At 41.1% G+C, this 17500-nt stretch overlaps 1 protein-coding gene across 2 annotated transcripts in view; it reads left to right on the forward strand.

Annotated features, from left to right (window-relative positions):
- The window catches only part of LOC123520665 (nephrin-like), a 351273-nt gene that overhangs the window by 222810 nt on the left and 110963 nt on the right, over positions 1-17500 (forward strand). For both annotated transcript variants that reach the window (XM_045283175.1, XM_045283176.1), the window contains exon 3: positions 10332-10469. In XM_045283175.1, coding sequence (XP_045139110.1) covers positions 10332-10469 — 138 coding nt within the window. The remainder of the gene's footprint in view (positions 1-10331; positions 10470-17500) is intronic.

Raw genomic sequence — 17500 nt, forward strand, 5'->3', positions numbered from 1 at the left:
ATATTCTCATTTTCTTCTTCTCATTGTTTATTTTCTGCTCCTCCTCCTCCTCTTGCCCTTCCTAATTCTTCCTATCGTACTAGACATTTGTCCCTGAATTTTGGATAACTCATATGACCTTTAAGGGAACTGGCAACACAGTAGGCCTTTTTCCCTTTTTTTTTTTTTTTGTTGCCCTTGGCCAATTGCTCCTCCTGTGTAAAAAGAAAAAAAATATTACAACCGCCATCATCGTCATCATTAACTTAAGACTCATTCTCTTCTTTTCCTTCTTCTTCTCATCCTCCTCTTAATATTCCTACTTTCTTCTTCTCCTTTATATTCTCCTCCTCCTTTTTTCCTTCCTTATTCTTCTTATCATACTATCACAACCATCATCATCGTTATCATCATCTTAACAAGGATCATTCTCTTCCTCCTTCTCCTCCTCCTTTCATCTTCTTCTCATTCTCCTTTTAATATTCCTATTTTCTTCTTCTCCTTCTATATATTCTCCATCTTCTCCTCTTTCCCTTCCCTATCCTTCCTATCATACTATCACAACCATCATCATCGTCATCATCATCTTAACAAGACTACAAAACTTTTACGGGAAAGAAAGGAAACAAGTTGAGTGACGAAAACTTTCAAGAACAGTAACATGACAATTCTTTCTTTTCCCGTAACTTCATTAAAGCAGGACCTAGTTCGGGGAGGAGGGACAAGGAGGGACAACGGTAACTGTCTCAAGAAGGAAGAAAAAGCAATGCGGCTCTTCAAATCCTCTGTTTAGTCCATCGTGCGTAACAAAGCCGCTAAGTTGGTGGAAATAAATTAAATAAGTTAATAATTGTGGAGAATGATGTTATAGTCGCCTCAGAGTAAAATCAATGCGGCTCTTCAAGTCCTCTGTTTAGTTCGTCGTGCGTAACAAAGCCGCTAAGTTGGTGGAAATAAATTAAATAAGTTAATAATTGTGGAGAATGATGTTATAGTCGCCTCACAGTAAAATCAATGCGGCTATTTATTTAAGTCTTCTGTCCTCGTGCGATACAATGCTACAAAACTGGAGGAGAAATAAATGAGATAATAGTTTAGTAATCGCGGTGCATGATATCATAGTCGCCTCACCGCCAGCCGTCATAGCAGGTCTCTTGTTAATCTCTTCTCTCATAATGCATAAATACGATATAATTGTTCTTGTACCTTTTCTCTCATAATGTATAAAAGCGATGCAATTTCTCTTGGCTGGTCTCAATATACGAAAAATTTGGAACTTGTATTATTTAAGCAAGGAATCAAGACACGTTTTAGGAATGTGAAGTAACAAGTCTCGTCAATCTGAAAGAATGAACGTGACGCATTTTTTTTTTTTATTATTATTAGCAGCATTTTCAGAAGAAAAAAAATTCGAGACTTTTCTATTATTTCTTCATTTTTATCTTATCTTACTTTTTTTTTTTTTTGGGGGGATGCGGGAGGAAAGAATATTACCTCCCCACATAACAAAGAGGTGGTGCAGTTTTTTGTCAATCTTTTCTCCCATAAAAATCAAATGAAAAAAAAAACATGATGCATTTCTTCGAGAGTCTTATTTATCTACTTTTTTTTTTAACGAGAAAGGGAAAAAATATACCTCCAGCATGACAAGGACGTAAAGCTGCATTTCCTGTCAATCTTTACTCTCTTAATCCCTTCAACACTGGGGCACATTTACCTTGAGAATTGTTAACCATTAGACTATTTTATTGACATTAGAAAGGGTCTATGGAGTCAGAATATTAATGGCCACAGTCTTCACTATTTTAATCCCCCAAATGAGTTCCTGAAGCTGTAGAAATTACCAAGTAGTAGCCAGAATGAATAGGGAAACGCGTCGTGGTACTAAAGGGGTTAAAATAGAATCGTGATACACTTTTTTTCTATTTCCTTTTGTTTATTTGATATCGTTATTTTTTCATTCATCTTTACAGGAGTGGAGAAAAACAAATAGATGCTTGACAGAACAAGAGAGAGACGCAGCAGTTCTTGTTAACTTTTCCTAAAGAATAAACAAACACAAACTAGTTTTTTTTTTTTATTACTACAAAAGGAACGAATTCCCATTTTCTTCTTGCGGAGTTATGAGGAAAGAAGACGAACGAAAAATATTCCTTCCAAGACAGTGAGGTGACGCAGCATTTCTTGTCAACCTTCTCTCTCTCACAATATATAAAAGTGATAAAGTTATACGTATATTTTCGCCACATTAAATAGAAAGAGACGGCAACTTGTTTTCCTGAGGGGGAAGAAGACATAATTACCTCCATCACAAAGCAAGCGACGCAACATCTCATCCATCTCTTCCCTCACAGAATCGGAAGCTCAGTGTAGCCTTTCCATTATGAATCATGACAAGACTGTGGGTGGAGGAGGAAGAAATATTGGATGTGTTACTGGGAAGCATTGCGATATCTCCTGTCTGGTTAAATTCTTCTTGTCGATGCTGTTTATATTGTTGTTGTTGTTGTTGTTGTAGTTCTTGATGTTATTGCTATCTTCATTATTGTCATTATCATTTACATATTAATACGTTTTTTATTTACGTTCGTTCGCTCGTTCGTTCATCCTTGAGGCACATCTTGGAATGTTATATATTTTGATGACTAAGTTCTCTACAGCTCATCTTCTTCTCTTCTTCTTCTTCTTCCTCCTGTTCTTCCTCTTCCTCTTCCTTCTCCTATTTTCTTCTTTCTCTCCCTATTCCTTCTTTTCTCCTCTTCCTCCTCCTCGTCTTCGTTATCACCATTCCTGTTGCTGCTACTACTTCAACAACAACAACAACTACTACTACTACTACTACTACTACTACTACTACTACTACTACTACTACTACTACTACTACCACTACTACTACCACCACTACTCATATCATCCTTCACATCATAATTATGCACAGAAAGTTTTCTCATCCTATTTTTTTTCTTTTCGAGAGAGAGAGAATGAGAAAGTAATTGCATAAAGAAAGCTTGCAGGGATCGTAATGTAGCTTTTTTCCTCGTAACATTAATCAGAACAAGACTTGCGGGCCTTGTCTGGAGAAGAGGAGGAATATATCTGTCGCAGGAAAGAGAAGCAAAGCGGCCACTCGGTTCTAAGTCAAGCTGCCGAACTGGAAAGCACTCACGACAAAGTATACGATAGTAAGTCTGACGAGTGAAGTTAAGTCCCTGTGAAAAAAAAAAAAAAAAAAAATGTGAAAAATAATGTGAATCGGACGTTTCTCCCTCATGAGAAGCGTGGCGCCCCGAGGAGTGAGTGGCTAATGGCGGGCTTAAAACTTGTAACAGGATATACGAGAGTCGCGTCTCAAGGTCCGTATTCAGAAACGCTCTTCTCTTTCGCCACGATTATTTTCCAAGGCCACAGAGATGATTAGCGGGGTTTTCAAGAGTGTTTCTCAGTTAATAGTGTAAGAAATCTTGCCACTCTTCCTCTAGAATCGTAAAAACACCCCCTAAAAAAGTCGTGTAAATTTAAATAAAGCCTTTTGAAAAAGCGGAGATGAAGCGCAGAAGCGTTTGAGAATACGAATCTTAGTCACGCTGGACGGGAGTGTTTCCAGTGTGAAGCGCACCACATGAAACAGGCGGAATCAGACCCATCAAGCTAGATTAAAGAAGTATTTGATCTACTGTAAGGGATTTCTTTCTTTTAATCACACGAAACACGTCCATTTTAGTATAACACCTATTGAAACTTAATTTTCTGGAGAGAAACTAAACTTATATTTACTAGAACGTGGTTTTGACATTTCTAGACACTAATAATACACAACATATACAAGTTTAATTCACAACAACTTTACTATGCATGAATTTATAACCCACCAACACTAATATATCCTCCTTTCATCAAAACAACACACACACACACACACACACACACACACACACACACACACACACACACACACACACACACACCATCTATCACAAACATACTGATACCTTTCTTTCACCCACCTAACTCATAGCACACATACAAACACACACTCACTCACACACCAACACACTAACACACACTTAAAAACAAGCCAATCCAGCACACGTATTTCTTTGCAACACACCAACACACTGACATTCTCAATCACATTCCCTCCAACACACACACACACACACACACACCTGTCCACCTCAACAGTAACATACGAACACATGAACACACCTCCTCTCCATTATCCTCATTTTCTTTACAGTCACGGCGGTTCAGACACAACAAGGTTTACTCAGCAGGCCGCGCGACACACAACCCCTTCAATTGGTTCAAAGTTTAGCACCTCCTTGAGTCCAGCTTCTCTCTGGCTACGAAGAGATACAATAGCAGCACGGTGCTTTGATTTCATTTGCCACTTGTTTCTATTGGAACAGTGTCTGGCTGGCTGGCTGGCTGGCTGGCTGGTTGGTTGGTTGGATGACTGAGTGGTTGGTGGTCGGGCAAGGATGTTGGAAGTTTGAGGACAGTGGGAGAGAATGCAAGTTTTCTCTCTCTCTCTCTCTCTCTCTCTCTCTCTCTCTCTCTCTCTCTCTCTCTCTCTCTCTCTCTCACCTACTTGCCTGCCAATCTACCTCTCTATCTATCTATATCTATCTTCCACGCCTTTCTCCCTAGCTCCAATCTGGCTTTCCACATTTACTCCTTCTATCTCTATCTCTGTTTCCTTCCTACATTCTTTCCTTCCTTCATTCCTTCACTCCTTTCTCCTTCCTTATTTCACTCCATGTCACTCATCTTGTCACTATCTCTCCCACCCTATCTCTCTCCCGCTCCTCCCACCTGTCTATCTGCCTCTTCCCTTCTCTCTCTCTCTCTCTCTCTCTCTCTCTCTCTCTCTCTCTCTCTCTCTCTCTCTCTCTCTCTCTTAATCTCCTTTTCCTCTATTCTCTCTCTCTCTCTCTCTCTCTCTCTCTCTCTCTCTCTCTCTCTCTCTCTCTCTCTCTCTCTCTCTCTCTCTCTCTCTCTCTCTATCTATCTCTCTCTCTCTCTCTCTCTCTCTCTCTCTCCTCTCTCCTCTCCCTCTCCCTCTCCCTCTCCCTCTCTCTCTCCCTGTCCCTCCAATAAGCTCTGACAAAGACAGATGGCAGTTTAAGCTTTATTGGTTCGTCTCAAGCTTCACCTTGACACACACCACCATTGATTGATACGTCCGTGTGTGTGTGTGTGTGTGTGTGTGTGTGTGTGTGTGTGTGTGTGTGTGTGTGTGTGTGTGTGTGTGTGTGTGTGTGTGTGTGTGTGTGTGTGTGTGTGTGTGTGTGTGTGTGTGTGTGTGTGTGTGTGTGTGTGTGTGTGTGTGTGTGTGTGTAATTAATGAATACGTGATTAATGATATGCGTGTCCATGTGTCTGTTTGTTTGTCTGTTTGTTTGTTTGTTTGTTTGTTTAATTGGTGGTTGGTTGGTAAAGATGTGATATTATATACGTCATGTGTGTGTGTGTGTGTGTGTGTGTGTGTGTGTGTGTGTGTGTGTGTGTGTGTGTGTGTGTGTGTGTGTGTGTGTGTGTGTGTGTGTGTGTGTGTGTGTGTGTCGTATAATTTGCACAGACACACTTACCAACATCCACACACGCACACACAAACACACACACACACACACACACACACACACACACACACACACACACACACACACACACACACACACACTACAGATTAACTTGAGAATAATGATGATGAGAGAGAGAGAGAGAGAGAGAGAGAGAGAGAGAGAGAGAGAGAGAGAGAGAGAGAGAGAGAGAGAGAGAGAGAGAGAGAGAGAGAGAGACATAACTACTCTCGAATAAGATTTACGACCAATGACAGTGAGAGCGTAAGAGAAAACCATAAATTGTGGGAATAAAAATATAATAAAGCCAAAGTCAATTAAATACGATAAATAAAAAAAATCCAAAATTAAATAAATAAATAAATAAACAAATAGAAGAGAAATAACAATGAATTAATTAGCATCGTTACAACTTTAAAAAAAAAAAATTAGCAATAAATTCTTTCATCAGCTGTGACATAAACTAAGAATTAAACAAAAATGAAAAAAAAAAACAATAATTTATCATTTCATCACAGCCGGAGTGAAATGAAAGAAAATGGAAAATAATGAAGGGAAAAAAAATATCATTAGGGTGAACTAAATTAAACTCAAATTCTACGGCATGAAATTTAAATGTCAGACTTTTTTTTCACTCACCAGAATTTACGTTCCCTAAAATTAAGAGAGAGAGAGAGAGAGAGAGAGAGAGAGAGAGAGAGAGAGAGAGAGAGAGAGAGAGAGAGAGAGAGAGAGAGAGAGAGAGAGAGAGAGAGAGAGAGAGAGAGAGAGAGAGAGAGATAAACACACATACAGAACTGTTACCACCGCTTGTGTTTCATCATTCTAAAAGATACACAAGCGAGTTAAACCAGCTAGACAAAAAAGAAAAACTGAATAGCTACAAAAAACTAACACAATCCATGCCTACCTACAACAAAACACACATAGACACACATCACGAGTACTGTACATTAAGAAAATACAGTGAAACCAAAGGGAAAGGTGTACAAACTGCAGTAAGCCCAGGGAGTGATGCATAGGTCGGAGATGAATAATAGCAGAACGTTGTAGGAATGTGTGTGACGGCATGGGAAGACAGGACCAGTAATACAAGGATCAGAGGAACAGTGAAGGTGGCGGAGACATCGAGGAAGACACAAGAGGCGGGACGTGGATGGTGCTGGGACGTCATGAGGAGTGATGGGCAAAGTGATGAGAAAAGGAGCGCTGGAGGAGGAAGTACAGGAAGAAGGAAGAATGAATAACGACAAAACAAGATAGAATGATTGCATATAAGAAAGAGAGAGTCAATAGCAACACGGCAGGCGATAGAGACTAGTAGAGGCAACTTATCAAACACAGAGATCACGTAATAAAGCTGACGAAGAAGATATCAACTCTTTCTCCTCCTCCTTCTTCTTCTCCTCTTCCTCCTCCTCCTCCTCCTCCTCCTCCTCCTCCTCCTCCTCCTCCTCCTCCTCCTCCTCCTCCTCCTCCTCCTCCTTCTCCTCCTCCTCCTCCTCTTCCTCCTCTTCCTCCGGTACCCCATCAAGCCCCTTTCCTTTCCCATCGGCAGGTAACACTTCGCTGAACCCCTGAGACGGAAGCAAACCATTAAGGCCCATTTTTCAAGGTCCTAACGAGAGTGTGTGTGAGTTATGGCTGCTTTCACGGGTTTTTTCACAAGGTACTTTTATTTTTCCCGTCTTAGTTTTCCTTTTGCGATATCGTCTTTCGCTTCCTGTGGTGGTGTTGCAACGAGCACCCGAGTTTATTCCAGAGAGAGAGAGAGAGAGACAGAGAGAGGAGGATTAAGTAAGTGACATCATCTTCCCTCGCCTTCCTTCTTCATCGCCCCACCAATACTCCCTTCAGTACTGGAACGTACTTTTACCTTGAGTTTTGGGTGTGATTAGACGATCTTATTAACATTGGGACTGGGTCTATGGAAGTCAGAAGATTAATGGCTACAGTCTTCACTATTCTAATCCACACATAAGTTTCTTAAGCTGTATAAAATCGCCAAATAATAAGCATAATGAAAATGAAAACGCGTCCTGGTACTGAAGGGATTAAAGAGGTGAAAAAAAGTAGTGCAGTTAATAGAGGAATGTCCATCAGAGTTATTTACTTCGTCATATGTACGTGGAGGAAATCAAGAGCGGGGATGAGGCCAATAAAACGTGTGTGGGAAACTGTGTGTCCTCTTTGTGTTCATTACGGAGCTTTTACATGTTCTGTTTGCTCCAATTTACATGTATGTGTGTGTGTGTGTGTGTGTTGGAGTGGTGGTGGTGGGGGTGTCTAAATACTCGTAGTCCTGAGAGCGCGTCTGTCTGTCTGTCTGTGTGTTTGGTGTTGTCAGCAGGAGTCTGATGGTCTGTCACCTTACGCGACACTAATTAATTTCCGATACAGTGAAGCAGGTAACAAGCCAGCGGAAGAGAGAGAGAGAGAGAGAGAGAGAGAGAGAGAATCCGTAATTATCTCCACATACTTGTAGCATACCACATTCCATTATAGTTAAGTCTGACGTGCTTCAGGTACATATCTATCACCTCTTACAATTATAATCAGCATGAGAGGAACCTGCAACACTCACCTTCACTGCGCTTGCCTTCTCACTCCCGTCGCAAATTGAAACACCACTCTATTTCTCCAGTTATTAAAATAGAAATCTTATCAATCAGTCGCTATAGCCATAAAAAAAAGCATTCTTAAAAATCGGTACAACGTAAATTAGAGCCCTTCGAATGTAGTAGAGGTAAGGATGAGACAGAGGTATTTCAGAATCGTCCTTATCAACTCTGCTTCTCGCTTAGAAATTAAACAAAGGACTACAAATCGATTACTTGGCAGGTTTTTGTAATGTTATTGTTAGTATATCAGAGGAGCTACGACTGAAGGAAGGCACAAAACACAGTGGAAGTGAGTGTATGTCTTGTCAGGTGTTGGAGGCGTTTAAGAGCAAAGAGAGAGGTCCACAGAATAGTCGCTCGCATTTTTAACTCTTTCAATACCATGACGCGTTTTCCATATTCATTCTTTACTATTTGGTGATTTTATACAACTTCATAAACTCGTGTGGGTGATTAAAATAGAGAAGACTGTGACCATTAATCTTCTAATCTCCCAATGTCAATAGAATGGTCGAATTGTACGCAAATCTCATGGTAAAAATGTGTCCCAGTATTGAAGGAATTAAAGCATTTACTTCCCTTAGTAGGTCTATTCTGAACACCCACAAGCCACCAAGTTCTCCTAAGTCCTTTGTTTTCCTACTAACGGTATAGCAATCTTGTCCAGCAATCACAAACAAACACACACTTTAAAACCTCAACTTCCTTATAACCTGCTAAAAAATTAGGTAAGACGCTAAACCACAGTGGAACCATGCGCGCTTTGGGGTCCGACGGGTCTCCAAGCGCACGGGTTCGAATCCTGTCCACGGTCCGAGTGTAGGTTGGGCTTCCTCACTCGGGGCAACGGTTTCCTAGCGGGTGGGCTTTGAGATAGGAGGTACCACAAAAAGTATCCCCTTTAGCCCATAAATTCCCGTGAAAAGCCCACATGGTATAAATAAAAAAAAACCCACGAACCATTAAGGGAGGAGAACAAAAGACTAACAAAGACCACACAACCATCACTAGAGACAGCACATAGGAAGGACATTGTTGAATAAAGATGGTTTCCCTGTAGACACTCAGTGAAGGCATCGGTGGTGGTGGTGGTGGTGGTAGTGGTGGAGGAGGTGGTGGGGAGAATAGGTAATAACAGAGGGAATTATAAACCAGAAACCCGTGTAGGGGAGAGAGACACGTGTCGAGGGGTAATGTCAGGGAGGTAATGAGCGTGAACAGGTAATAACGGGTGAGGGACGAGTGTTCATACGTGCTGATGATTTAAGAGAGTGAAGGTAGAGTGGAGAGCCATGTGTGGGTGAAGAAAGGTAATACAGCTCATTGTAGATACCAGAAGCAGAGAACACGTCTTATTTTCATGTACAGGTATGTGAAGGTAAGCAGGTAGCAAGTGGGTGGTTAGAGTGACTGAATGATCGTCGAAAAATGGTATGAAAAGGCGAAGAATCGAAAATAAAGCATACATAAAAGCAAACAGAGCAATGAGGTAAGACACGTTACTGATGTAGCCTGAAAGAAGAAATGGGAAGGAACTGCTTCTCTAACAGAAAGATTACTGAATGGAACGGACTCGGTAATCATCTTGTTAGTGCTGAGTCAATAGGGAGCTTGAAAAGATTAGACAAATTTATTGGACGGGGATGATAGATGGAATTAAGTAGCTTTCCTTATATAGGGACTACCACGTGTAGGCCTGACAGCTTCCTACAGCTTCCCTCATTTCAAGCTGCTGACATAATCTAAAGGGAAAATGTTGAGGGAATGTCTTTACCTTATAGTACAATCTCATACCTCATACACTAATGATAACTGCAAGAGATTAAGTACCGGGAATTCAGACAAGAACAAACATTCACTTTTACTGCACCACATTACTTAACCATCAGAGGGAAAACTTACAGTAGTATAGAAGAAGAGAAAGGGAGTAATTCACATCTAGTATGATTTTGTTGGGGATGGTACGAGTGTAAGGTAATAAATGAAGACCAGTCAATGTTTACATCGTCACAGACACATCAAAGGAAATCAAGAGTCGGGATGAGAAAAATAAAAAGCGTGTGAAAATGTTTGTAGTGTATGTGTAGGGTACGTAGATGATGATGATGATGATGGTGAGAGTACAGGTGTGACGTAAATCTCTCCACAGGTGTGCAGGGCCAGAGCCAGACGTTCCGAGAGGTGCCGCGTAGCAAGCAGGTGCGGGCAGGGGAGGACGTGCTGTTGCGGTGTGTCGTGGCCCACCAGCAAGGACGCGCCCAGTGGACCAAGGATGGCTTCGCGCTGGGTGAGTTTTTGAAGGACATCCTACTAACCCCGTCCATTCCCAAGCCTTACTTGCCACTCCACACCTAACCTAACCCAACAAGAACCGCATTTTCAAACAATTCTGTAACTATCTCTTCTCACGTTGCAGTGAAAGGTAATTGGAGTTTTTGAAGGGTGTTTCCATGATTTTAGAGAAAGTTTAACAAGGATTACACACGATCAGTAAGAAAACACACCTATGAGATTCTGACTATTCATTTATGTGGCCAATAGAAAAAAAATGAGTGCTAGAAATACACGCAAGGATACAGAAAGGCATCTATAGACTACAAGGAAACAACTCCCAATATCACATCAGCTCCACTGCTCATATTTTCCCTCTTTCTTGATTGAATGGTGAGGGAAAAATTGGTTCGATAATCCAAGCTAATAAAATTCATATCAAGTCAGTCATGTGAGACCTGCCGAGCCTGCCACTTTTCAAGCTATGTAGGCAGCGTTACGGAAGTCTTTGGCCAGCATTCAGACACACTTTCCTCTATAAATGGAGACAAATGTGTAAAGTGAGTGGTAGGGAAACACATACTGAGGCAAGGCATTTTATTCCCTAACGTCTCTTTTACAAAACCTTCAGAGATAATGCATTTTCTCTGAAGAGGTTTTTTTTTTCTTTATAACGTTAAGGAATACAGCACAGAATGTCAACTTATTTTTCCTTACCACTCACTCTACACGATTTGTTCTCTCACTTTAACAATTTTCAAAGAGATGATCAGGCTGGTTTTTTACGAGTGCTTCTTCCGTTAATAGTGGAGAAATCTTGCTGACATAATTTAAAGGGAAAAGGTTGAGGGAATGTCTTTACCTTACAGTACAATCTCATGCCTCTTACACAAATGATGACTGCAAGGGATTGAGTACCGGGATTTCAGACAAGACCAAACATTCAGTTTTAATACATGGAAGTCTTTTGAGTGTAGTGGAGGTGCGGCGCGGAAAGTAATTCAGAGTATGCCTCTGACGCTCACTCTACTGCTGGCTTTCGGATTAAAAAAAAATGTGAACGAATTCCTAAAAGCCTATTAGCTGCTGTGTACGGTCGTGTTCCCTCAGGCTGCAGGGACACCACGCCTCTGTGCCTCTGTGGATCAGTTACCTGCGGCACACATCCCGCCACCCACCACCCTTCCCACTCCCCCACAACCCAACTCTGTTCTGTGCCGTAATGCCCTCATCGCTCATCCGCCCTCGGGATAAAAAGTAGATAGGAAAAATAAAAGTAGTCCCGTTGGAAGTATTTTATCTAGTGCACAAATCCGACTTAGGCAACGACCTGGGGCGATTTCTTTACCTCTCATGTATTTTCTCTTTTTTTTTTATTATTTCGTGGATCATTTATTCATGTGCAGACGCGAACGGGTGAGCCAAGGTTTCGAATTCTCCGGTACGTGAGATTAATATTACTTTTTCTATTTGTATTCTCTCGTTTACATTGAGCCCTCCCTCTGCGCGTAAGGATAAACCCTCTTTTATTTAGTCCTTGTTCGCCCACTCGTCGCCTGCACATCTGCCCTCTGCTGGTGCGGCTGGTGGGCAGGATTGGCAGCGCTGTGCTAAGCTGACCGATAGGGTGAAGTGTGTGTGTGTGTGTGTGTGTGTGTGTGTGTGTGTGTGTGTGTGTGTGTGTGTGTGTGTGTGTGTGTGTGTGTGTGTGTGTGTGTGTTCCTTCCCTTACGCTTCCTTTCTGATTCTTTAATACCTGGAGACAATAACGAAATAACATAAGGTAAAGTAGAGTTAGCAATATAAGAAAATAAAGGGAAGCTGCAAGAAGCCATTAGACCTACACATGGCAGTCCCTGTTAAAGATTACTTCAGTTCAATAATTTCACTCCTGGTCTCCTGTCACGACTCGGAGATACGTCACTTTTTAACGAGAAATACGCAATGTCTGAAAACTAAAAGACATTATTTCTATAAGTCACGATACAAGTGGTGATGGAACCTGTGTAGCAAAACAATGTAATATCAACCACTTTTCTTTTGTTTCATATCATTTCTGTCTATGCATCTGCTCAGTCCCCTCGTGTACATGTAAGCCGTGGTACAGTGGGACCATGAGCGCTTTGGAGTCCGAGAGGTCTCCAAGCGCATAGGTTCGAATCCTGTCCACGGTCCGAGTGTAGGTTGGACTTCCTGATTCGGGGCAACGGTTTCCTAGCGGGTGGGCTTTGAGATAGGAGATACCGCTAAAAAAAAAAAAGTATCCCCTTTAGCCCTTAAATTCCCGTGAAAAGCGCACATGGTATAAATAAAAAAAAAAAAAATTAGTGCGTCGTACTGTAAGTGTAGAGTGCTGAGTCTAATTTTGCGCCTCATCTCTAGTAAAACGTGGCGTCGTTCTTATTATGAGTTATATATTCGTGATGGTGAGAGATTCAACTTTGAGCCATGGTAAGTAAATGAAGTCATGAACGTCAGTACTTGTTGTGTTTACGAGATGTGGATCCATAAAACACGCCATCAGTGAGTGACAGGTGTTATTCACATATATTTTTCCCACCGCGTTAATCGTAATCCCAGAAATCGCCATAACAGAACTAATTTGTTTGTTTGGGACCGGGAGACTTCATCACTTCGGATCCAAATAATGGCAATTCATAATAAACTCTATTTGCCATCCGCTCACGCCCATTGCCTCCGTCGCCATCAGAGAACGGTTTATTTTGACGAAACAAGCTAAATAAAACCAAAGTATGAATTATCTATACATAAATTACCTTTGGCAAACAATTTTTATCACTTTATCGCCCTTCTTGTCACGAGAGAATTTCAACCATTTCAAAATCACCTCAAAGAAGAAACACACACACACACACACACACACACACACGTTAACCTCAAATCTAAAATCCAAATCCCCAAGACCCAATTGAGTTTCCCCTTCAAAAATAGACGAGACATGATTCACGGACACAAATTTCCACGTTACGCTCATAATTTGATCCCCACAGCAGGAATTGACCACCACTCCCTGTGTCTCATCTTCCACGGGTCTCCTTTGGTCTCCTCCTGTCTCGTACATTTCCTTCATCTTCAGTTTTGAGAAATTGGGTTCACGTCTACAGTCATTGAGAGAGAGAGAGAGAGAGAGAGAGAGAGAGAGAGAGAGAGAGAGAGAGAGAGTAAACTTAAAACACACGAACATATTCATTCTCTCTCTCTCTCTCTCTCTCTCTCTCTCTCTCTCTCTCTCTCTCTCTCTCTCTCTCTCTCTCTCTCTCTCTCTCTCTCTCTCTCTCTCTCTCTCTCTCTCTCTCTCTCTCTCTCTCTCTCTCTCTTTCTCAGACAGACAAAAAGAGACAGAGACAAAAACCGCGACAAAAAAAAGACGGACAGACAGACAGATAAACAGACAGACGGACAGACAAACAGACAGACAAACAAACAGAACAACAAGAGTAAAATAGATGGGACAAAAACTGAAGAATCTTTGTAACCTTTTTCTGTATTCATCTTTTTCCTTTCCAAATTTATTTTCTTCTTTTATTTAACACAACAGTAACAGCTTTCCCTTAAGCTTTATAAAGACTGTTCTCTAAAGCCTCCATTTAATTGAATAAACCTTTTCACTCTACTCTCTCTTTCTCTGTTTGTCTGTCTCTCTCTCTCTCTCTCTCTCTCTCTCTCTCTCTCTCTCTCTCTCTCTCTCTCTCAACCCTCCTGCAAGACATAAGAAAAGAAACACGCAGTACTTTAGATGGATGCAATAAATCACTCTTCGTGCTTCTATCCATCAGCGGAAAAAAAAAGAAAAATAGAAAAAATATATAAAAAGTGATTATCTGTTTTACGTCTCCCTTCCTGAACAGAACTTTACTTTTCATCAAACTTATTGGCTTGAAGTCTGTGCAGAAAATTAATTTGCTGTCTAGGAAATGGAGTGTGCTTCTATCGACGAGGAAAAATGTTGCCTGTGAACGGACTTGTAAGCTAATTAGATAAGTAATGAGCTGGCTACACTACGTTAAGTCCCTCGCCGGTTTTTGGAGTTGAAGTGTGCATTCAGGTAACTGCATAAATGTTGCGTGGCCTGGAGGAAGAAGTAATACGGAACGGGAACAAGCTGATACAAAAACTAGCTAACTTATCATTCTCAGTAAGTAGCACAAGGAATAAATAAATGACTGAATAACACATAGGCGAATCTAATTACAGACTTATTAATTGACTGACTGACTGACTGACTGACTGACTGACTGACTGACTGACTGACTGACTCACGAATTTAATTATAGACTTATTGATTGACTCACTCACTCACTCACTCTTACTCACTCACTCACTCACACACTCACTCACTCACTCACTTCCTGGTTGACCCACTCATCCACTACCTGAATGACTGACTGACTGACAGAAAAACAAGCATAAAAACTGTGAAAATCACGATAAAACTAATTAGCTACATCATAAATATCTGATTAACTGACCTCCCAAATGACAAAACTACCACAAATACCGATCTAATTATTAACAAAACGCTCGTAATTCACACAAACTAAAAATACCTAACTGCCGAGCCTAACCACAAGCTAACTGACTGAAAATGCAACACAACCCATGCCAGAGTAAACTAATAAGTGAATACCTGCCAAACTACCTTAATAAATGACCAATGGCTCCTCTGAGTTGAAAAATAAATCGATACATATTTAAACTTTAATCAGTAAATGTGTGGACAGTTAAGAATGACTAAATAGAACCTTGAATTTAAACCATCTACCTAACTCTCTCTCTCTCTCTCTCTCTCTCTCTCTCTCTCTCTCTCTCTCTCTCTCTCTCTCTCTCTCTCTCTCTCTCTCTCTCTCTTCCTTTTCGGTCTTTCTTTCTTCTCTTTTCAGATATTTGGTTTTCTTTTCTTGTATCTTATATTTCTTTATTTTCTTTCCTTTTTTCTCTCTTTGCTTCCCTTTTCTTTTATTGTACTTTATTTCTTTCATTGTCTTTTTCCTTTCTCTTCTCTCTCTTCCATTTTTTCTCCCCCATTACTTCCTTATTCATTATTTTCCAATTATATTTTCATTTTCTTTTCTATTTTTTCCTTTGTATTTGTTTTTTCATTTTTTTTTTCGTCTCTTCTCTCCCTTCATATCTCTCATTTCCATCTACTTTTCTTCCTTTCTTCCTTTCTATCCTCTCTTCCACCTATCCTTTCCTTCCTTCCTTTCTCTCTCTCTCTCTCTCTCTCTCTCTCTCTCTCTCTCTCTCTCTCTCTCTCTCTCTCTCTCTCTTGTCAATCACCTCTCCTTCTCTCTCTTTACTTTCTTCTATAACAACTAACATTTTTTTTCACCTTCTTTTCTCTCTACGACTCTCCAGATCAGCTCAATAAGTCATCAGTCACTACTCTCTCCGTCCCTTCGTCTGTCCCTCCCTCGACATCAAGAGCCTCTCAATACCCACTAATACCTCACACGCCCCCTAAGTAAATCCCACGGAATGGATGTCAAATACTTAAGTCTTTCCTACATTTTTCTGCCCTTCTCTCTATCTGTCTGTCTGTCTGTCTCTCTCTCTCTCTCTCTCTCTCTCTCTCTCTCTCTCTCTCTCTCTCTCTCTCTCTCTGTTCTCCTTTCTCCTTCTTTCTTTCTCCTCATCCTTCATTTCCTTCTCCTCTGTCTCTTCCTTTTTCTCTTTCTCATTTCATTCTTCCTCTTTCTCCTTATCCTTTCAATCCTCCACCACTACCACCTCTACCACCACTACCTCCTCCTCCTCCTCCTCCTCCTCCTCCTCCGCCTATTCCGTTTTTTTCGTTCTCTTCCTCCTATTCCTCCCCTTTCTCATCATCCCTCCAATCCTCTTCCACCACCACCACACCACCACCACCACCACCACCACCACCACCACCTTCTCCACCTACTCCTCGTTCTTCTCCTCCTCCTCCTCCTCCTCGTCCTTCTCTTCCTCTTGTCACCCTTCCAGCGAGCATCTTCAATCAAAGTCAGTTTCTCTCTTCCTCCTTTCCTCCTCTTTCCCTCCATCTTCCCACCTGTCCTCCTCCTCCTCCTCCTCCTCCTCCTCCTCCTCCTCTTCGTCTTTCCCACCACCACCACCACCACCACCACCACCACCACCACTACCACACCAAACAAACAGAAGTCTTAGCCACACTTCCCAATTTCCTCTTTATCCTCTTTGTTCCATTTTTCCTCGTCGATTTCTTTTCATTGAGGTTAAGAAAGCGTCTGCAATGTTGTTAAGACTTCAAACGATAATATTCGGGCTCTAAATGCCTTTTTCTTTCTTTTTTCCTTAAGGTTTTGAGTTTCTTTGTTTTTCTTGTGTAGTATTTGTGTCTTGTAAATGTTTTTTTTTTCTTTTTTTTTTATTGAGGGGGACTGGTAAGAAATGTTTGGTTGGTTTAATAACTGTAATTTTTTTTTTTTATTATTATTATTTTTTATTTTTCTTCTCTCTCTCTCTCTCTTTCTTTTTGACGGTGTAAGTTTAAGAGTTATTTTTCATCGTTTTTTTTTTTTTTGTTTGTTACTTATTCATTTATTACTGTTTTCATTTTCTTTTTTTTTTTTTTTGGCTCGTAGAAGTACTTGCTTTTGTTTCATATTTCCAGTTTTTTTTCTTCTTTTTCTTCTTTCTTTCCTTTTACTTCTCTCCACTTCATCTTGTTTATGTCCAGGTTCATGCTTGTCTTCCTCTCAATCTTCCTCCTCCTCAAATTTTCATTATCATCTTTCTCACCTTGTTCCTGTTCTTATTCGTCTTCACTTTCTCCTCCTCCTCCTCCTCCTCCTCCTCCTCCTCCTCCTCCTCCTCCTCCTCCTCCTCCTCCTCCTCCTCCTCCTCCTCCTTCTCCTCCTCCTCTTCCTCCTCGTCCTCGTCTTTCTCCTCCTTCTCCTCTTCCTCCTCGTCCTCGTCCTCGTCCTTCTCCTCCTTCTCCTCCTCCTCTTCCTCCTCGTCCTCGTCCTTCTCCTCCTTCTCCTCCTCCTCCTTTTCCTCCTTGTCCTCCTTCTCCTCCTCCTCGTC

The sequence above is a fragment of the Portunus trituberculatus genome, chromosome 47, assembly GCF_017591435.1.
Source record: "Portunus trituberculatus isolate SZX2019 chromosome 47, ASM1759143v1, whole genome shotgun sequence".
In the NCBI taxonomy this organism is placed as follows: Eukaryota; Metazoa; Arthropoda; class Malacostraca; order Decapoda; family Portunidae; genus Portunus; species Portunus trituberculatus.